Here is a 22,584-nt window from a genome sequence, read left to right as displayed (position 1 = left end):
GTCTACCATTCAGTCCATCCTCTCCACAGTTCTTTACCACCATACATCTCCTCCTTCTCTCTGTTCACCACCCTACCCATGCTGTCTAGTCTGCTAATAATCTAAGGCGGGCTTTGCACGTTGCGACATTGCAAGCCGATGCTGCGATGTCGCACGCGATAGTCCCCGCCCCCGTCGCAGGTACGATATCTCATGATAGCTGGCGTGGCGAAAATTATCGCTACGCCAGCTTCACATGCACTCACCTGCCCTGCGACCGTCGCTCTGGCCGGCGACCCGCCTCCTTCCTAAGGGGGCGGGTCGTGCGGCGTCATAGCGACGTCACACGGCAGGCGGCCAATAGCGGCGGAGGGGCGGAGATGAGCAGGATGTAAACATCCCGCCCACCTCCTTCCTTCCATAGAGCCGCCGGCGGCAGGTAAGGAGATGTTCCTCGCTCCTGCGATTTCATACACAGCGATGTGTGCTGCCGCAGGAACGAGGAACAACATCGTACCATCGCGGCAGCGTAATTATGGAAAAGTCGGAGCCTGCACCGATGATACGATAACGACGCTTTTGCGCTCATTAATCGTATCATCTAGAATTTACACACAACGATGTCGAAAGTGACGCCGGATGTGTGTCACTTTCGATTTGACCCCACCGACATCGCACGTGCGATGTTGCAACGTGCAAAGCCGCCCTAAGACTTCCTTATAATCTGAACCTCCCACTTCAGTCTCCAGAATGTTTTTCATGCTGCACCATTTTTCTAGCCCCTTCACCACCGGCTGATTTTCCGGTTTTAGTGTTTTTTCCCTCCCCTTCTTCCGAGAGCTGTAACTTTTTTTTTTTTCGGTCAATATGGTCATGTGAGGACTTGTTTTTTGCGGGACGAGTTGTACTTTTAAATGAAATCATACGTTGTACCATATAATGCACTGGAAAATGGCAAAAAATAAGTGTGGAAAAATTACAAACAGAGTGCGATTGCATGTTTGTTTTTGAGATATTTTATTCACGGAGTTCACTATATGATACATCTGATGTGTCTGTGTGGTTCCTCAGGTCAGTGCGAGTTCATAGACATCACATATGTATAGGTTTACTTTTATCTAAATCGTAAAAATAAAAACCCAGAGGTTTGTCCAAAAAAAGTGGCACACTTTTTGCGCCATTTTCCGCGGCCTTTAACGTTCTCATTTTTCGGGATCTATAACTCAGTGACGGCTTATTTTTTGCGTCTCGAGCTGACCTTTTTAATGGTATCATTTTTGCACAGATGCGACATTTTGATCGCCTGATATTGCATTTTGCACAAAATTTGTGGCGACCAAAAAACGTAATTTTGGCGTTTGGATTTTTTTGTCGCTACGCCGTGTACTGATCAGATTAATTGATTTTATATATTGATAGATCGGGCATTTCTGAATGCGCTGATACCAAAAATGTGTATATTTTTTTAAATTTTTGAACCCTTTAATTTTTAATTGGGCAAAAGGGGGTGATTTGAACTTTTAGGTTTTTTATTTTTTAAAACTTTTTTTTACTTTTTATTTTATTTTACTATAAGGATCAGCAGTCTGATCTCTCACTCACCTCCTGTCACTGCACTCAGCCGAGTGATACAGGAAGTGATTCATGCTAGCTACAGGAGTCATCACCCTGTGCTACCGTGACAACCATCGGCTCACAGTGATTATGTCACTGCGACGCCGATGGAGCCGGGTAAGTGAAGATTTACCACAGCGGGGATTTAAATGACTAACATTTTGACAGTGCCGTTTAAGAGGTTAGACTGCGGATCCACTCGCGCCTGCGAGGCACACATGTCAGCTGTACAATCAGTTGACATGTGCGCGGTCCCCGCCGGCTGCTGGCAGCAGCCGGCGGGGATTACACTATGACCGCTCCCTTAGACAGTCTGGTTAATTCTTAGTATACATGCATAAAAGCACATTTGTTTAGACTCTCCACATTGTTGCTCACATTGTTATCCACATTGCGGCCCTAGATGATATGTGTCATGTGTCTTTTAGTGATGACTAAATGGACAATGTGCGACCTTTGAAACATAGTGGGAGGGGAGTGAAGATTCCAAAGCACGTGTCACCTGCATGTTTCCGCCATCAGTCCCTTCATCTGGGGTTTTCTCTCCCTCAGTGTCTTCCTCATCTTCTTCTTCTTCCTTCTCTTGAATAGTACCAGGGGTATCTCCAGGAATTGATTTTCTTTTCCGCCTCTTCTTTTTGTGTTTACGCAGGTCTCGGCTAGTGATATCAGAGGGTAGGTGGGTGGATAGAGGATGGTGGATGTGATGAGAGGACTGACGATGGTCTACAACACAAGAAGCAATATATAAACCATTAATGAGTATATTACAGTGTATAAACCAATGATGAGTGGAGAATGTCAGTAGTAGACCTTTACTGTCCTCCAATCTTCTTTACCCCTCGCTATCCACCATATTCTCCTTTCCCATGTATCCTCTTGTCCCCTCGCTCTCCCTCGTAACCACCAGTCACTTGCCCTGTATCCTCCTGTCCCCTCGCTCTCCCTTGTAACCTCCAGTCACTTGCCCTGTATCCTCCTGCCCCCTCGCTCTCCCTCGTAACCACCAGTCACTTGCCCTGTATCCTCCTGTCCCCTCGATCTCCCTCGTAACCTCCAGTCACTTGCTCTGTATCCTCCTGTTCCCTCGCTCTCCCTCGTAACCTCCAGTCACTTGCCCTGTATCCTCCTATCCCCTCGCTCTCTCTCGTAACCTCCAGTCACTTGCCCTGTATCCTCCTGTCCCCTCGCTCTCCCTTGTAACCTCCAGTCACTTGCCCTGTATCCTCCTGCCCCCTCGATCTCCCTCGTATCCTCCAGTCACTTGCAAGGTATCCTCCTTTCCCCTCGCTCTACCTTGTAACCAAAAGTCACTTACCCTGTATCCTCCTATCCCCTCGCTCTCCCTTGTAACCTCCAGTCACTTGCCCTGTATCCTCCTGTCCCCTCGCTCTCTCTCGTAACCTCCAGTCACTTGCCCTGTATCCTCCTATCCCCTCGCTCTCTCGTAACCTCCAGTCACTTGCCCTGTATCCTCCTGTCCCCTCGCTCTCCCTCGTAACCTCCAGTCACTTGCCCTGTATCCTCCTATCCCCTCGCTCTCTCTCGTAACCTCCAGTCACTTGTCCTGTATCCTCCTGTCCCCTCGCTCTCTCTCGTAACCTCCAGTCACTTGCCCTGTATCCTCCTGTCCCCTCGCTCTCCCTTGTAACCTCCAGTCACTTGCCCTGTATCCTCCTGTCCCCTCGCTCTCCCTCGTAACCTCCAGTCACTTGCCCTGTATCCTCCTGCCCCCTCGATCTCCCTCGTAACCTCCAGTCACTTGCCCTGTATCCTCCTGTCCCCTCGCTCTCCCTCGTAACCTCCAGTCACTTGCCCTGTATCCTCCTGTCCCCTCGCTCTCCCTTGTAACCTCCAGTCACTTGCCCTGTATCCTCCTGTCCCCTCGCTCTCTCTCGTAACCTCCAGTCACTTGCCCTGTATCCTCCTGTCCCCTCGCTCTCTCTCGTAACCTCCAGTCACTTGCCCTGTATCCTCCTGTCCCCTCGCTCTCCCTCGTAACCTCCAGTCACTTGTCCTGTATCCTCCTGTCCCCTCGCTCTCCCTTGTAACCTCCAGTCACTTGCCCTGTATCCTCCTGCCCCCTCATTCCCCCTGTGTTCCTCTTCCCCTCACTTTCTCCTTGCATTCTCTTCACCTTTACTTTCCACGTTTCCCTGACCTCTTGATTTCTTGCCTCTCTGCTTCTTTTTCCAACATTGTTTGCTCCCTTACGCCTTGCATTCACCTCTCTTACTGTTCTCATCTTCTCCTGCCTATCATTCTGTATGACAATTCTTGAAGTTCCTTGTCCTCTTCTGCCGCTCACTATCTTTATGTTGTCCTACCATGTTGCACCTCCCTATTTTCATGTTCTCCTGCCCTTCATTCTTCCTGTTCTTTTGTACCTCGTTATCTTCCTGTTCTCCAGCCCTTCACTCTTCCTGTTCTTTTGTACCTCATTATCTTCATGTTCTCCTGCCCTTCACTCTTCCTGTTCTTTTGTACCTCATTAACTTCATGTTCTCGAGCCCTTCACCCTTCCTGTTCTTTTGTACCTTTGTCTTCATGTTCTCCTGCCCTTCACTCTTCCTGTTCTTTTGTACCTCATTATCTTCATGTTCTCCTGCCCTTCACCCTTCCTGTTCTTTTGTACCTTTGTCTTCATGTTCTCCTGCCCTTCACTCTTCCTGTTTTTTTGTACCTCATTATCTTCATGTTCTCCTGCCCTTCACTCTTCCTGTTTTTTTGTACCTTATTATCTTCATGTTCTCCTGCCCTTCACTCTTCCTGTTCTTTTGTACCTCATTATCTTCATGTTCTCCTGCCCTTCACTCTTCCTGTTCTTTTGTACCTCATTATCTTCATGTTCTCCTGTCCTTCACTCTTCCTGTTCTTTTGTACCTCATTATCTTCATGTTCTCCAGTCCTTCACTCTTCCTGTTCTTTTGTACCTTTGTCTTCATGTTCTCCTGCCCTTCACTCTTACTGTTTTTTTGTACCTTATTATCTTCATATTCTACTGCCCTTCACTCTTCCTGTTCTTTTGTACCTCATTATCTTCATGTTCTCCTGTCCTTCACTCTTCCTGTTCTTTTGTACCTCGTTATCTTTGTATTCTCCTATCCTTCACTCTTCCTGTTCTTTTGTACCTCGTTATCTTCATGTTCTCCTGCTCTTCACTCTTCCTGTTCTTTTGTACCTCGTTATCTTCATGTTCTCTGCTCTTCACTCTTCCTGTTCTTTTGTACCTCGTTATCTTCATGTTCTCCCGCCCTTCACTCTTCCTGTTTTTTTTGTACCTCATTATCTTCATGTTCTCCTGCCCTTCACTCTTCCTGTTCTTTTGTACCTCGTTATCTTCATGTTCTCCTGTCCTTCACTCTTCCTGTTCTTTTGTACCTCATTATCTTCATGTTATCCTGTCTTTCATTCTTCCTGTTCTTTTGTACCTCGTTATCTTTGTATTCTCCTGCCATTTACTATTCCTGTTCTTTTTTACCTCATTATCTTCATGTTCTCCTGCTCTTCACTCTTCCTGTTCTTTTGTACCTCGTTATCTTCATGTTCTCTGCCCTTCACTCTTCCTGTTCTTTTGTACCTTTGTCTTCATGTTCTCCTGCCCTTCACTCTTCCTGTTCTTTTGTACCTCGTTATCTTTGTATTCTCCTGCCCTTTACTATTCCTGTTCTTTTGTACCTCGTTATCTTCATGTTCTCCTGCCCTTCACTCTTCCTGTTCTTTTGTACCTCGTTATCTTCATGTTCTCCTGCCCTTCACTCTTCCTCTGTTGTTTTGTACCTCGTTATCATCATGTTCTTCCTGTTCTTTTGTACCTCATTATCTTCATGTTCTCCTGCCCTTCATTCTTCCTCTGTTCTTTTGTATCTCGTTATCTTCCTGTTCTCCTGCCCTTCACTCTTCCTGTTCTTTTGTACCTCATTATCTTCATGTTCTCATGCCCTTCACCCTTCCTGTTCTTTTGTACCTTTGTCTTCATGTTCTTCTGCCCTTCACTCTTCCTGTTCTTTTGTACCTCATTATCTTCATGTTCTCCTGTCCTTCACCCTTCCTGTTCTTTTGTACCTTTGTCTTCATGTTCTTCTGCCCTTCACTCTTCCTGTTCTTTTGTACCTCATTATCTTCATGTTCTCCTGTCCTTCACCCTTCCTGTTCTTTTGTACCTTTGTCTTCATGTTCTCCTGCCCTTCACTCTTCCTGTTCTTTTGTACCTTTGTCTTCATGTTCTCATGCCCTTCACTCTTCCTGTTCTTTTGTACCTCGTTATCTTCATGTTCTCCTGCCCTTCACTCTTCCTGTTCTTTTGTACCTCATTATCTTCATGTTCTCCTGCCCTTAACTCTCTGTTTTTTTTGTACCTCATTATCTTCATGCTCTCCTGCCCTTCACTCTTCCTGTTCTTTTGTTCCTTTGTCTTCATGTTCTCATGCCCTTCACTCTTCCTGTTCTTTTGTACCTCATTATCTTCATGTTCTCCTGCCCTTCACTCTTCCTGTTCTTTTGTACCTCATTATCTTCATGTTCTCCTGCCCTTCACTCTTCCTGTTCTTTTGTACCTCATTATCTTCATGTTCTCCTGCCCTTCACTCTTCCTGTTTTTTTTGTACCTCATTATCTTCATGTTCTCCTGCCCTTCACTCTTCCTGTTTTTTTTGTACCTCATTATCTTCATGTTCTCCTGCCCTTCACTCTTCCTGTTCTTTTGTACCTCATTAACTTCATGTTCTCCTGCCCTTCATTCTTTCTGTTCTTTTGTAGCTCATTATCATCATGTTCTCCTGCCCTTCACTCTTCCTGTTTTTTTTGTACCTCATTAACTTCATGTTCTCCTGCCCTTCACTCTTCCTGTTCTTTTGTGTTTTGTTATCTTCATGTTCTCCTGCCGTTCATTCTTCCTGTTCTTTTGTATCTTTGTTTTCATGTTCTCCTGTCCTTCACTCTTCCTGTTCTTTTGTACCTCGTTATCTTCATGTTCTCCTGCCCTTCACTCTTCCTGTTCTTATGTACCTCATTAACTTCATGTTCTCCTGCCCTTCATTCTTTCTGTTCTTTTGTAGCTCGTTATCATCATGTTCTCCTGCCCTTCACTCTTCCTGTTTTTTTTGTACCTCATTATCTTCATGTTCTCCTGCCCTTCACTCTTCCTGTTCTTTTGTACCTCATTAACTTCATGTTCTCCTGCCCTTCATTCTTTCTGTTCTTTTGTAGCTCGTTATCATCATGTTCTCCTGCCCTTCACTCTTCCTGTTTTTTTTGTACCTCATTATCTTCATGTTCTCCTGCCCTTCACTCTTCCTGTTCTTTTGTACCTCATTAACTTCATGTTCTCCTGCCCTTCATTCTTTCTGTTCTTTTGTAGCTCATTATCATCATGTTCTCCTGCCCTTCACTCTTCCTGTTCTTTTGTAGCTCATTATCTTCATGTTCTCCTGCCCTTCACTCTTCCTGTTCTTTTGTACCTCATTATCTTCATGTTCTCCTGCCCTTCACTCTTCCTGTTCTTTTGTACCTCATTATCTTCATGTTCTTCTGCCCTTCACTCTTCCTGTTCTTTTGTATCTCGTTATCTTCATGTTCTCCTGCCCTTCACTCTTCCTGTTCTTTTGTACCTCATTATCTTCATGTTCTCCTGCCCTTCACTCTTCCTGTTCTTTTGTACCTCATTATCTTCATGTTCTTCTGCCCTTCACTCTTCCTGTTCTTTTGTATCTCGTTATCTTCATGTTCTCCTGCCCTTCACTCTTCCTGTTCTTTTGTACCTCATTATCTTCATGTTCTCCTGCCCTTCACTCTTCCTGTTCTTTTGTACCTCATTATCTTCATGTTCTTCTGCCCTTCACTCTTCCTGTTCTTTTGTATCTCGTTATCTTCATGTTCTCCTGCCCTTCACTCTTCCTGTTCTTTTGTACCTCGTTATCTTCATGTTCTCCTGCCCTTCACTCTTCCTGTTCTTTTGTGTTTTATCATCATCATGTTCTCCTGCCCTTCACTCTTCCTGTTCTTTTGTACCTCATTATCTTCATGTTTTCCTGCTCTTCACTCTTCCTGTTCTTTTGTATTTTGTTACCTTCATGTTCTCCTGTCCTTCACTCTTCCTGTTCTTTTGTACCTCATTATCTTCATGTTCTCCTGCCCTTCACTCTTCCTGTTCTTTTGTACCTAATTAACTTCATGTTCTCCTGCCCTTCATTCTGTCTGTTCTTTTGTACCTCGTTATCTTTGTATTCTCCTGCCCTTCACTCTTCCTGTTCTTTTGTACCTCGTTATCTTCATGTTCTCCTGCCCTTCATTATTCCTGTTCTTTTGTACCTTTATTTTCATGTTCTCTGCTCTTCACTCTTCCTGTTTTTTTGTACCTCATTATCTTCATGTTCTCCTGCCCTTCACTCTTCCTGTTCTTTTGTACCTCATTATCTTCATGTTCTCCTGCCCTTCACTCTTCCTGTTCTTTTGTACCTCATTATCTTCATGTTCTCCTGCCCTTCATTCTTCCTGTTTTTTTTGTACCTCATTATCTTCATGTTCTTCTGCCCTTCACTCTTCCTGTTTTTTTTGTACCTCATTATCTTCATGTTCTCATGCCCTTCACTCTTCCTGTTTTTTTTGTACCTCATTATCATCATGTTCTCCTGCCCTTCACTCTTCCTGTTCTTTTGTACCTTTGTTTTCATGTTCTCCTGCCCTTCACTCTTCCTGTTTTTTTGTACCTCATTATCTTTGTATTCTCCTGCCCTTCACTCTTCCTGTTCTTTTGTACCTCATTAACTTCATGTTCTCCTGCCCTTCATTCTTTCTGTTCTTTTGTAGCTCGTTATCATCATGTTCTCCTGCCCTTCACTCTTCCTGTTTTTTTTGTACCTCATTATCTTCATGTTCTCCTGCCCTTCACTCTTCCTGTTCTTTTGTACCTCATTAACTTCATGTTCTCCTGCCCTTCATTCTTTCTGTTCTTTTGTAGCTCATTATCATCATGTTCTCCTGCCCTTCACTCTTCCTGTTTTTTTTGTACCTCATTATCTTCCTGTTCTTTTGTGTTTTGTTATCTTCATGTTCTCCTGCCGTTCATTCTTCCTGTTCTTTTGTATTTATTATTATTATTATTATTATTATTACTTATTATTATAGCGCCATTTATTCCATGGCGCTTTACCTTTGTTTTCATGTTCTCCTGCCCTTCACTCTTCCTGTTCTTTTGTACCTCATTAACTTCATGTTCTCCTGCCCTTCACTCTTCCTGTTCTTTTGTACCTCGTTATCTTCATGTTCTCCTGCCCTTCACTCTTCCTGTTCTTTTGTACCTCATTAACTTCATGTTCTCCTGCCCTTCACTCTTCCTGTTCTTTTGTACCTCATTATCTTCATGTTCTCTTGCCCTTCACTCTTCCTGTTCTTTTGTACCTCATTATCTTCATGTTCTCTTGCCCTTCACTCTTCCTGTTCTTTTGTACCTCATTATCTTCATGTTCTCCTGCCCTTCACTCTTCCTGTTCTTTTGTACCTTGTTATCTTCATGTTCTCCTGCCCTTCACTCTTCCTGTTGTTTTGTATCTCATTATCATCATGTTCTCCTGCCCTTCACTCTTCCTGTTCTTTTGTACCTTGTTATCTTCATGTTCTCCTGCCCTTCACTCTTCCTGTTCTTTTGTACCTCATTATCTTCATGTTCTTCTGCCCTTCACTCTTCCTGTTCTTTTGTATCTCGTTATCTTCATGTTCTCCTGCCCTTCACTCTTCCTGTTCTTTTGTGTTTTGTTATCTTCATGTTCTTCTGCCCTTCACTCTTCCTGTTCTTTTGTGTTTTGTTATCATCATGTTCTCCTGCCCTTCACTCTTCCTGTTTTTTTTGTACCTCATTATCTTCATGTTCTCCTGCCCTTCACTCTTCCTGTTCTTTTGTACCTCATTATCTTCATGTTCTTGTGCCCTTCACTCTTCCTGTTCTTTTGTATCTCGTTATCTTCATGTTTGCCTGCCCTTCACTCTTCCTGTTCTTTTGTACCTCATTATCTTCATGTTCTCCTGCCCTTCACTCTTCCTGTTCTTTTGTACCTCATTATCTTCATGTTCTTCTGCCCTTCACTCTTCCTGTTCTTTTGTACCTCATTATCTTCATGTTCTTGTGCCCTTCACTCTTCCTGTTCTTTTGTATCTCGTTATCTTCATGTTCTCCTGCCCTTCACTCTTCCTGTTCTTTTGTACCTCGTTATCTTCATGTTCTCCTGCCCTTCACTCTTCCTGTTCTTTTGTGTTTTATCATCATCATGTTCTCCTGCCCTTCACTCTTCCTGTTTTTTTTGTACCTCATTATCTTCATGTTCTCCTGCCCTTCACTCTTCCTGTTCTTTTGTACCTCATTATCTTCATGTTCTCCTGCTCTTCACTCTTCCTGTTCTTTTGTACCTCATTAACTTCATGTTCTCCTGCCCTTCATTCTGTCTGTTCTTTTGTACCTCGTTATCTTCATGTTCTTCTGCCCTTCACTCTTCCTGTTCTTTTGTATCTCGTTATCTTCATGTTCTCCTGCCCTTCACTCTTCCTGTTCTTTTGTACCTCGTTATCTTCATGTTCTCCTGCCCTTCACTCTTCCTGTTCTTTTGTGTTTTGTTATCTTCATGTTCTTCTGCCCTTCACTCTTCCTGTTCTTTTGTGTTTTGTTATCATCATGTTCTCCTGCCCTTCACTCTTCCTGTTTTTTTTGTACCTCATTATCTTCATGTTCTCCTGCCCTTCACTCTTCCTGTTCTTTTGTACCTCATTATCTTCATGTTCTTCTGCCCTTCACTCTTCCTGTTCTTTTGTATCTCGTTATCTTCATGTTCTCCTGCCCTTCACTCTTCCTGTTCTTTTGTACCTCATTATCTTCATGTTCTCCTGTCCTTCACTCTTCCTGTTCTTTTGTACCTCATTATCTTCATGTTCTCCTGCCCTTCACTCTTCCTGTTCTTTTGTATCTCGTTATCTTCATGTTCTCCTGCCCTTCACTCTTCCTGTTCTTTTGTACCTCGTTATCTTCATGTTCTCCTGCCCTTCACTCTTCCTGTTCTTTTGTACCTCATTATCTTCATGTTCTCCTGTCCTTCACTCTTCCTGTTCTTTTGTACCTCATTATCTTCATGTTCTTCTGCCCTTCACTCTTCCTGTTCTTTTGTATCTCGTTATCTTCATGTTCTCCTGCCCTTCACTCTTCCTGTTCTTTTGTACCTCATTATCTTCATGTTCTCCTGCTCTTCACTCTTCCTGTTCTTTTGTACCTCATTAACTTCATGTTCTCCTGCCCTTCATTCTGTCTGTTCTTTTGTACCTCGTTATCTTTGTATTCTCCTGCCCTTCACTCTTCCTGTTCTTTTGTACCTCGTTATCTTCATGTTCTCCTGCCCTTCATTATTCCTGTTCTTTTGTACCTTTATTTTCATGTTCTCTGCTCTTCACTCTTCCTGTTTTTTTTGTACCTCATTATCTTCATGTTCTCATGCCCTTCACTCTTCCTGTTTTTTTTGTACCTCATTATCTTCATGTTCTCCTGCCCTTCACTCTTCCTGTTTTTTTGTACCTCATTATCTTCATGTTCTCCTGCCCTTCACTCTTCCTGTTCTTTTGTACCTCGTTATCTTCATGTTCTCCTGCCCTTCACTCTTCCTGTTCTTTTGTACCTCATTATCTTCATGTTCTCCTGCCCTTCACTCTTCCTGTTCTTTTGTACCTCATTATCTTCATGTTCTCCTGCCCTTCACTCTTCCTGTTTTTTTTGTACCTCATTATCTTCATGTTCTTCTGCCCTTCACTCTTCCTGTTTTTTTTGTACCTCATTATCTTCATGTTCTCATGCCCTTCACTCTTCCTGTTTTTTTTGTACCTCATTATCATCATGTTCTCCTGCCCTTCACTCTTCCTGTTCTTTTGTACCTTTGTTTTCATGTTCTCCTGCCCTTCACTCTTCCTGTTTTTTTGTACCTCATTATCTTTGTATTCTCATGCCCTTCACTCTTCCTGTTTTTTTGTACCTCATTATCTTCATGTTCTCATGCCCTTCACTCTTCCTGTTTTTTTTGTACCTCATTATCATCATGTTCTCCTGCCCTTCACTCTTCCTGTTCTTTTGTACCTTTGTTTTCATGTTCTCCTGCCCTTCACTCTTCCTGTTCTTTTGTACCTCATTAACTTCATGTTCTCCTGCCCTTCACTCTTCCTGTTCTTTTGTACCTCATTAACTTCATGTTCTCCTGCCCTTCACTCTTCCTGTTTTTTTTGTACCTCATTATCTTCATGTTCTCCTGCCCTTCACTCTTCCTGTTTTTTTTGTACCTCATTATCTTCATGTTCTCCTGCCCTTCACTCTTCCTGTTCTTTTGTGTTTTGTTATCTTCATGTTCTCCTGCCGTTCATTCTTCCTGTTCTTTTGTATTTATTATTATTATTATTATTACTTATTATTATAGCGCCATTTATTCCATGGCGCTTTACCTTTGTTTTCATGTTCTCCTACCCTTCACTCTTCCTGTTCTTTTGTACCTCATTAACTTCATGTTCTCCTGCCCTTCACTCTTCCTGTTCTTTTGTACCTCGTTATCTTCATGTTCTCCTGCCCTTCACTCTTCCTGTTCTTTTGTACCTCATTAACTTCATGTTCTCCTGCCTTTCACTCTTCCTGTTCTTTTGTACCTTGTTATCTTCATGTTCTCCTGCCCTTCACTCTTCCTGTTCTTTTGTACCTTGTTATCTTCATGTTCTCCTGCCCTTCACTCTTCCTGTTCTTTTGTACCTCATTATCTTCATGTTCTTCTGCCCTTCACTCTTCCTGTTCTTTTGTATCTCGTTATCTTCATGTTCTCCTGCCCTTCACTCTTCCTGTTCTTTTGTACCTCGTTATCTTCATGTTCTCCTGCCCTTCACTCTTCCTGTTCTTTTGTGTTTTGTTATCATCATGTTCTCCTGCCCTTCACTCTTCCTGTTTTTTTTGTACCTCATTATCTTCATGTTCTCCTGCCCTTCACTCTTCCTGTTCTTTTGTACCTCGTTATCTTCATGTTCTCCTGCCCTTCACTCTTCCTGTTCTTTTGTACCTCATTATCTTCATGTTCTTCTGCCCTTCACTCTTCCTGTTCTTTTGTATCTCGTTATCTTCATGTTCTCCTGCCCTTCACTCTTCCTGTTCTTTTGTACCTCATTATCTTCATGTTCTCCTGCCCTTCACTCTTCCTGTTCTTTTGTACCTCATTATCTTCATGTTCTCCTGCCCTTCACTCTTCCTGTTCTTTTGTACCTTGTTATCTTCATGTTCTCCTGCCCTTCACTCTTCCTGTTCTTTTGTACCTCATTATCTTCATGTTCTTCTGCCCTTCACTCTTCCTGTTCTTTTGTATCTCGTTATCTTCATGTTCTCCTGCCCTTCACTCTTCCTGTTCTTTTGTACCTCATTATCTTCATGTTCTCCTGCCCTTCACTCTTCCTGTTCTTTTGTACCTCATTATCTTCATGTTCTTCTGCCCTTCACTCTTCCTGTTCTTTTGTATCTCGTTATCTTCATGTTCTCCTGCCCTTCACTCTTCCTGTTCTTTTGTACCTCATTATCTTCATGTTCTCCTGCCCTTCACTCTTCCTGTTCTTTTGTACCTCATTAGCTTCATGTTCTTCTGCCCTTCACTCTTCCTGTTCTTTTGTACCTCGTTATCTTCATGTTCTCCTGCCCTTCACTCTTCCTGTTCTTTTGTGTTTTATCATCATCATGTTCTCCTGCCCTTCACTCTTCCTGTTCTTTTGTACCTCATTAACTTCATGTTCTCCTGCCCTTCATTCTGTCTGTTCTTTTGTACCTCGTTATCTTTGTATTCTCCTGCCCTTCACTCTTCCTGTTCTTTTGTACCTCGTTATCTTCATGTTCTCCTGCCCTTCATTATTCCTGTTCTTTTGTACCTTTATTTTCATGTTCTCTGCTCTTCACTCTTCCTGTTTTTTTTGTACCTCATTATCTTCATGTTCTCATGCCCTTCACTCTTCCTGTTTTTTTTGTACCTCATTATCTTCATGTTCTCCTGCCCTTCACTCTTCCTGTTCTTTTGTACCTCGTTATCTTCATGTTCTCCTGCCCTTCACTCTTCCTGTTCTTTTGTACCTCGTTATCTTCATGTTCTCCTGCCCTTCACTCTTCCTGTTCTTTTGTACCTCATTATCTTCATGTTCTCCTGCCCTTCACTCTTCCTGTTCTTTTGTACCTCATTATCTTCATGTTCTCCTGCCCTTCACTCTTCCTGTTTTTTTTGTACCTCATTATCTTCATGTTCTTCTGCCCTTCACTCTTTCTGTTTTTTTTGTACCTCATTATCTTCATGTTCTCATGCCCTTCACTCTTCCTGTTTTTTTTGTACCTCATTATCATCATGTTCTCCTGCCCTTCACTCTTCCTGTTCTTTTGTACCTTTGTTTTCATGTTCTCCTGCCCTTCACTCTTCCTGTTTTTTTGTACCTCATTATCTTTGTATTCTCCTGCCCTTCACTCTTCCTGTTCTTTTGTACCTCATTATCTTTATGTTCTCCTGCCCTTCACTCTTCCTGGTTTTTTTTGTACCTCATTATCTTCATGTTCTCATGCCCTTCACTCTTCCTGTTTTTTTTGTACCTCATTATCTTCATATTCTCCTGCCCTTCACTCTTCCTGTTCTTTTGTACCTCGTTATCTTCATGTTCTCCTGCCCTTCACTCTTCCTGTTTTTTTTGTACCTCATTATCATCATGTTCTCCTGCCCTTCACTCTTCCTGTTCTTTTGTACCTCGTTATCTTCATGTTCTCCTGCCCTTCACTCTTCCTGTTCTTTTGTACCTTTGTTTTCATGTTCTCCTACCCTTCACTCTTCCTGTTCTTTTGTGCCTCTTTATTTTCATGTTCTCCTGCCCTTCACTCTTCCTGTTCTTTTGTACCTCGTTATCTTCATGTTCTCCTGCCCTTCACTCTTCCTGTTCTTTTGTACCTTTGTTTTCATGTTCTCCTGCCCTTCACTATTCCTGTTCTTTTGTACCTCATTATCTTCATGTTCTCCTGCTCTTCACTCTTCCTGTTCTTTTGTATTTTGTTAGCTTCATGTTCTCCTGCCCTTCACTCTTCCTGTTCTTTTGTACCTCATTATCTTCATGTTCTCCTGCCCTTCACTCTTCCTGTTCTTTTGTACCTCATTAACTTCATGTTCTCCTGCCCTTCATTCTGTCTGTTCTTTTGTACCTCGTTATCTTTGTATTCTCCTGCCCTTCACTCTTCCTGTTCTTTTGTACCTCGTTATCTTCATGTTCTCCTGCCCTTCATTATTCCTGTTCTTTTGTACCTTTATTTTCATGTTCTCTGCTCTTCACTCTTCCTGTTTTTTTTGTACCTCATTATCTTCATGTTCTCATGCCCTTCACTCTTCCTGTTTTTTTTGTACCTCATTATCTTCATGTTCTCCTGCCCTTCACTCTTCCTGTTCTTTTGTACCTCGTTATCTTCATGTTCTCCTGCCCTTCACTCTTCCTGTTCTTTTGTACCTCATTATCTTCATGTTCTCCTGCCCTTCACTCTTCCTGTTCTTTTGTACCTCATTATCTTCATGTTCTCCTGCCCTTCACTCTTCCTGTTTTTTTTGTACCTCATTATCTTCATGTTCTTCTGCCCTTCACTCTTCCTGTTTTTTTTGTACCTCATTATCTTCATGTTCTCATGCCCTTCACTCTTCCTGTTTTTTTTGTACCTCATTATCATCATGTTCTCCTGCCCTTCACTCTTCCTGTTCTTTTGTACCTTTGTTTTCATGTTCTCCTGCCCTTCACTCTTCCTGTTTTTTTGTACCTCATTATCTTTGTATTCTCCTGCCCTTCACTCTTCCTGTTCTTTTGTACCTCATTATCTTTATGTTCTCCTGCCCTTCACTCTTCCTGGTTTTTTTTGTACCTCATTATCTTCATGTTCTCATGCCCTTCACTCTTCCTGTTTTTTTTGTACCTCATTATCTTCATATTCTCCTGCCCTTCACTCTTCCTGTTCTTTTGTACCTCGTTATCTTCATGTTCTCCTGCCCTTCACTCTTCCTGTTTTTTTTGTACCTCATTATCATCATGTTCTCCTGCCCTTCACTCTTCCTGTTCTTTTGTACCTTTGTTTTCATGTTCTCCTGCCCTTCACTCTTCCTGTTTTTTTGTACCTCATTATCTTCATGTTCTCATGCCCTTCACTCTTCCTGTTCTTTTGTACCTCATTATCTTCATGTTCTCCTGCCCTTCACTCTTCCTGTTCTTTTGTACCTCATTATTTTCATGTTCTCCTGCCCTTCACTCTTCCTGTTCTTTTGTACCTCGTTATCTTCATGTTCTCCTGCCCTTCACTCTTCCTGTTCTTTTGTACCTTTGTTTTCATGTTCTCCTGCCCTTCACTCTTCCTGTTCTTTTGTGCCTCTTTATTTTCATGTTCTCCTGCCCTTCACTCTTCCTGTTCTTTTGTGCCTCTTTATCTTCATGTTCTCCTGCCCTTCACTCTTCCTGTTCTTTTGTACCTCGTTATCTTCATGTTCTCCTGCCCTTCACTCTTCCTGTTCTTTTGTACCTTTGTTTTCATGTTCTCCTGCCCTTCGCTCTTCTCAGGTTCTCCTGCCCTTAACTTTTCTTGATCTTTCTTGACTGCAATGTCTATTCTCCTGCTCATCACTTGCCTCTTCTATACGGGATCCTATTCTCTGTTTTCCTTCCCAGCATTCTCCTTGTGTCCCATCACGTCCTCGTCATATTCTCCCACCCCTCAACCTCATGGTCTCTCTTGTCCTTCTTTCCTGATGTTCTCCTGTTCCTCACCTTCTACAGATCATTACTCCCCGTTCCCGGTCCCTCACTCACATTGAAAGTCCTCCTCACTATAGCTCTTCCCCAGCTCAGTTGGGCTTCGAGGATGAGCATCTTGTAGAATAACTTCGAATCTTTCCACGCCAAGAGCCTGGATGACATCTCCTTCATCGTCATAATGAAGGGAATTCTGGGGGGACAGTTCCGGTGGTGGCTGAAATAAACACAAGAAGACAAAATCAGATGATACGGAAAGCATGAAAGATACGGCCATAGCCATAAGCACGGCAGGACCTGCCACAGGTCAGATAGACCAGGCTTCAGACATGGGGAATTACTTGGCAGGCAGAGGGAGATTTATTACCCCACTAAAAAGAACATCTGAGCCAAGTCTGAAGAACATGTGAGAAGATGGAGCAGAAAGCTACGAGGAAACAAGAGCTAGCGAATAATCCGAAGTCTGCCATCAACCAAGAGGCAGCAGATAATCATCCAAAATGTCAGCATTTCATTGCCCTGTTATCCAAGCGTCTAGAGATTGTGTGGGGAGGTATCAGGAGATTAGGAGAGATGTATGGAGAGGACAGGTTATATACTGGAGATTATGTGTGGGGAGGTATCAGGGGATTAGGGAGAGATGTATGGAGAGGACAGGTTATATACTGGAGATTATGTGTGGGGAGGTATCAGGAGATTATGGAGAGATGTATGGAGAGGACAGGTTATATACTGGAGATTATGTGTGGGGAGGTATCAGGGGATTAGGGAGAGATGTATGGAGAGGACAGGTTATATACTGGAGATTATGTGTGGGGAGGTATCAGGGGATTAGGGAGAGATGTATGGAGAGGACAGGTTATATACTGGAGATTATGTGTGGGGAGGTATCAGGAGATTAGGGCAGAGATGTATGGAGAGGACAGGTTATATACTGGGGATTATGTGTGGGGAGGTATCAGGAGATTAGGGCAGAGGTGTATGGAGAGGACAGATTATATACTGGAGATTATGTGTGGGGAGGTATCAGGAGATTAGGAGAGATGTATGGAGAGGACAGGTTATATACTGGAGATTATGTGTGGGGAGGTATCAGGAGATTAGGGCAGAGGTGTATGGAGAGGACAGGTTATATACTGGAGATTATGTGTGTGGGGAGGTATCAGGAGATTAGGGAGAGATGTATGGAGAGGACAGGTTATATACTGGAGATTATGTGTGGGGAGGTATCAGGAGATTAGAGAGAGATGTATGGAGAGGACAGGTTATATACTGGAGATTATGTGTGGGGGTATCAGGAGATTAGGGAGAGGTGTAAGGAGAGGACAGGTTATATACTGCAGATTATGTGTGGGGAGGTATCAGGAGATTAGGGAGAGGTGTAAGGAGAGGACAGGTTATATACTGGAGATTATGTGTGTGGGGGGTATCAGGAGATTATGGAGAGATGTATGGAGAGGACGGGTTATATACTGGAGATTATGTGTGGGGAGGTATCAGGAGATTAGGGAGAGGTGTATGGAGAGGATAGGTTATATACTGGAGATTATGTGTGGGGGTATCAGGAGATTAGGGCAGAGGTGTATGGAGAGGACAGGTTATATACTGGAAATGTGTGGGGAGGTATCAGGAGAATAGGGAGAGATGTATGGAGAGGACAGGTTATATACTGGAGATTATGTGTGGGGGGGGGTATCAGGAGATTAGGGCAGAGATGTATGGAGAGGACAGGTTATATACTGGAGATTATGTGTGGGAGGTATCAGGAGATTAGGGAGAGATGTATGGAGAGGAAAGGTTATATACTGGAGATTATGTGTGGGGAGGTATCAGGAGATTAGGAAAGATGTATGGAGAGGACAGGTTATATACTGGAAATTATGTGTGTGGGGGTATCAGGAGATTAGGGCAGAGATGTATGGAGAGGACAGGTTATATACTGGAGATTATGTGTGGGGAGGTATCAGGAGATTAGGGAGAGATGTATGGAGAGGACGGGTTATATACTGGAGATTATGTGTGGGGAGGTATCAGGAGATTAGGGCAGAGGTGTATGGAGAGGACAGGTTATATACTGGAGATTATGTGTGGGGAGGTATCAGGAGATTAGGGAGAGGTGTAAGGAGAGGACAGGTTATATACTGGAGATTATGTGTGGGGAGGTATCAGGAGATTAGGGAGAGATGTATGGAGAGGACGGGTTATATACTGGAGATTATGTGTGTGGGGGTATCAGGAGATTAGGGAGAGGTGTATGGAGAGGACAGGTTATATACTGGAGATTATGTGTGGGGAGGTATCAGGGGATTAGGGAGAGATGTATGGAGAGGACAGGTTATATACTGGAGATTATGTGTGTGGGGAGGTATCAGGAGATTAGGGAGAGATGTATGGAGAGGACAAGTTATATACTGGAGATTATGTGTGGGGAGGTATCAGGAGATTAGGGCAGAGATGTATGGAGAGGACAGGTTATATACTGGAGATTATGTGTGGGGAGGTATAAGGAGATTAGGGCAGAGATGTATGGAGAGGACAGGTTATATACTGGAGATTATGTGTGTGGGGGTATCAGGAGATTAGGGCAGAGATGTATGGAGAGGACAGGTTATATACTGGGGATTATGTGTGGGGAGGTATCAGGAGATTAGGGCAGAGGTGTATGGAGAGGACAGATTATATACTGGAGATTATGTGTGGGGAGGTATCAGGAGATTAGGAGAGATGTATGGAGAGGACAGGTTATATACTGGAGATTATGTGTGGGGGGGTATCATGAGATTATGGAGACATGTATGGGGAGGACAGGTTATATACTGGAGATTATGTGTGGGGAGGTATCAGGAGATTAGGGAGAGATGTATGGAGAGGACAGGTTATATACTGGAGATTATGTGTGGGGAGGTATCAGGAGATTATGGAGAGATGTATGGAGAGGACAGGTTATATACTGGAGATTATGTGTGGGGAGGTATCAGGAGATTAGGAATGATGTATGGAGAGGACAGGTTATATACTGGAGATTATGTGTGGGGAGGTATCAGGGGATTAGGGAGAGATGTATGGAGAGGACAGGTTATATACTGGAGATTATGTGTGGGGAGGTATCAGGAGATTATGGAGAGATGTATGGAGAGGACAGGTTATATACTGGAGATTATGTGTAGGGAGGTATCAGGAGATTAGGGCAGAGGTGTATGGAGAGGACAGGTTATATACTGGCGATTATGTGTGGGGGTATCAGGAGATTAGGGCAGAAATGTATGGAGAGGACAGGTTATATACTGGAGATTATGTGTGGGAGGTATCAGGAGATTAGGGAGAGATGTATGGAGAGGACAGGTTATATACTGGAGATTATGTGTGGGGAGGTATCAGGAGATTAGGGCAGAGGTGTATGGAGAGGACAGGTTATATACTGGAGATTATGTGTAGGGAGGTATCAGGAGATTAGGGCAGAAGTGTATGGAGAGGACAGGTTATATACTGGAAATTATGTGTGGGAGGTATCAGGAGATTAGGGAGAGATGTATGGAGAGGAAAGGTTATATACTGGAGATTATGTGTGGGGAGGTATCAGGAGATTAGGGAGAGATGTATGGAGAGGACGGGTTATATACTGGAGATTATGTGTGGGGAGGTATCAGGAGATTAGGGCAGAGGTGTATGGAGAGGACAGGTTATATACTGGAGATTATGTGTGGGGAGGTATCAGCAGATTAGGGAGAGATGTATGGAGAAGACAGGTTATATACTGGAGATTATGTGTGGGGAGGTATCAGGAGATTAGGGAGAGATGTATGGAGAGGACAGGTTATATACTGGAGATTATGTGTGGGGAGGTATCAGGAGATTATGGAGAGATATATGGAGAGGACAGGTTATATACTGGAGATTATGTGTGGGGAGGTATCAGGAGATTAGGGAGAGATGTATGGAGAGGACAGGTTATATACTGGAGATTATGTGTGGGGAGGTATCAGGAGATTATGGAGAGATATATGGAGAGGACAGGTTATATACTGGAGATTATGTGTGGGGAGGTATCAGGAGATTATGGAGAGATATATGGAGAGGACAGGTTATATACTGGAGATTATGTGTGGGGAGGTATCAGGAGATTAGGGAGAGATGTATGGAGAGGACAGGTTATATACTGGAGATTATGTGTGTGGGGGTATCAGGAGATTAGGGCAGAGATGTATGGAGAGGACAGGTTATATACTGGGGATTATGTGTGGGGAGGTATCAGGAGATTAGGGCAGAGGTGTATGGAGAGGACAGATTATATACTGGAGATTATGTGTGGGGAGGTATCAGGAGATTAGGAGAGATGTATGGAGAGGACAGGTTATATACTGGAGATTATGTGTGGGGGGGTATCATGAGATTATGGAGACATGTATGGGGAGGACAGGTTATATACTGGAGATTATGTGTGGGGAGGTATCAGGAGATTAGGGAGAGATGTATGGAGAGGACAGGTTATATACTGGAGATTATGTGTGGGGAGGTATCAGGAGATTAGGGAGAGACGTATGGAGAGGACAGGTTATATACTGGAGATTATGTGTGGGGAGGTATCAGGAGATTATGGAGAGATGTATGGAGAGGACAGGTTATATACTGGAGATTATGTGTGGGGAGGTATCAGGAGATTAGGAGAGATGTATGGAGAGGACAGGTTATATACTGGAGATTATGTGTGGGTAGGTATCAGGAGATTAGGGCAGAGATGTATGGAGAGGACAGGTTATATACTGGAGATTATGTGTGTGGAGGTATCAGGAGATTAGGGAGAGATGTATGGAGAGGACAGGTTATATACTGGAGATTATGTGTGGGGAGGTATCAGGAGATTATGGAGAGATGTATGGAGAGGACAGGTTATATACTGGAGATTATGTGTGGGGAGGTATCAGGAGATTAGGGAGAGATGTATGGAGAGGACAGGTTATATACTGGAGATTATGTGTAGGGAGGTATCAGGAGATTAGGGCAGAGATGTATGGAGAGGACAGGTTATATACTGGAGATTATGTGTGGGAGGTATCAGGAGATTAGGGAGAGATGTATGGAGAGGACATGTTATATACTGGAGATTATGTGTAGGGAGGTATCAGGAGATTAGGGCAGAAGTGTATGGAGAGGACAGGTTATATACTGGAGATTATGTGTGGGGGGTATCAGGAGATTAGGGAGAGATGTATGGAGAGGACAGGTTATATACTGGAGATTATGTGTGGGGAGGTATCAGGAGATTAGGGAGAGATGTATGGAGAGGACAGGTTATATACTGGAGATTATGTGTGGGGGGTATCAGGAGATTATGGAGAGATATATGGAGAGGACAGGTTATATACTGGAGATTATGTGTGGGGGGTATCAGGAGATTAGGAGAGATGTATGGAGGGGACAGGTTATATACTGGAGATTATGTGTGGGGAGGTATCAGGGGATTAGGGAGAGATGTATGGAGAGGACAGGTTATATACTGGAGATTATGTGTGGGGAGGTATCAGGAGATTATGGAGAGATGTATGGAGAGGACAGGTTATATACTGGAGATTATGTGTGGGGAGGTATCAGGGGATTAGGGAGAGATGTATGGAGAGGACAGGTTATATACTGGAGATTATGTGTGGGGAGGTATCAGGAGATTATGGAGAGATGTATGGAGAGGACAGGTTATATACTGGAGATTATGTGTGGGGAGGTATCAGGGGATTAGGGAGAGATGTATGGAGAGGACAGGTTATATACTGTAGATTATGTGTGGGGAGGTATCAGGAGATTATGGAGAGATGTATGGAGAGGACAGGTTATATACTGGAGATTATGTGTGGGGAGGTATCAGGAGATTAGGGCAGAAGTGTATGGAGAGGACAGGTTATATACTGGAGATTATGTGTGGGGAGGTATCAGGAGATTAGGGAGACATGTATGGAGAGGACAGGTTATATACTGGAGATTATGTGTGTGGAGGTAACAGGAGAATAGGGAGAGATGTATGGAGAGGACAGGTTATATACTGGAGATTATGTGTAGGGAGGTATCAGGAGATTAGGGAGACATGTATGGAGAGGACAGGTTATATACTGGAGATTATGTGTAGGGAGGTATCAGGAGATTAGGGCAGAGGTGTATGGAGAGGACAGGTTATATACTGGAGATTATGTGTGGGGAGGTATCAGGAGATTA

At 43.3% G+C, this 22,584-nt stretch overlaps 2 protein-coding genes across 7 annotated transcripts in view; one reads left to right on the top strand and one right to left on the bottom strand.

The window, feature by feature from the left end:
* Positions 1–22,584, top strand: part of LOC142243730 (uncharacterized) — a 1,240,762-nt gene that overhangs the window by 856,587 nt on the left and 361,591 nt on the right. The window lies entirely within an intron of this gene.
* Positions 1–22,584, bottom strand: part of SLC4A2 (solute carrier family 4 member 2) — a 262,381-nt gene that overhangs the window by 167,788 nt on the left and 72,009 nt on the right. Inside the window, exons 3-4 of the mRNA XM_075315967.1 lie at positions 16,441–16,600; positions 2,096–2,319 (exon numbers count right to left, since the gene is read on the bottom strand). Of these exons, the coding sequence (XP_075172082.1) occupies positions 2,096–2,319; positions 16,441–16,600 (384 nt within the window). The remainder of the gene's footprint in view (positions 1–2,095; positions 2,320–16,440; positions 16,601–22,584) is intronic.

Source organism: Anomaloglossus baeobatrachus, chromosome 6, assembly GCF_048569485.1.
Source record: "Anomaloglossus baeobatrachus isolate aAnoBae1 chromosome 6, aAnoBae1.hap1, whole genome shotgun sequence".
NCBI lineage: Eukaryota > Metazoa > Chordata > Amphibia > Anura > Aromobatidae > Anomaloglossus > Anomaloglossus baeobatrachus.
The sequence above is the reverse complement of the archived record's forward strand: the minus strand, read 5'-3'. Positions and strand labels throughout refer to the sequence as shown.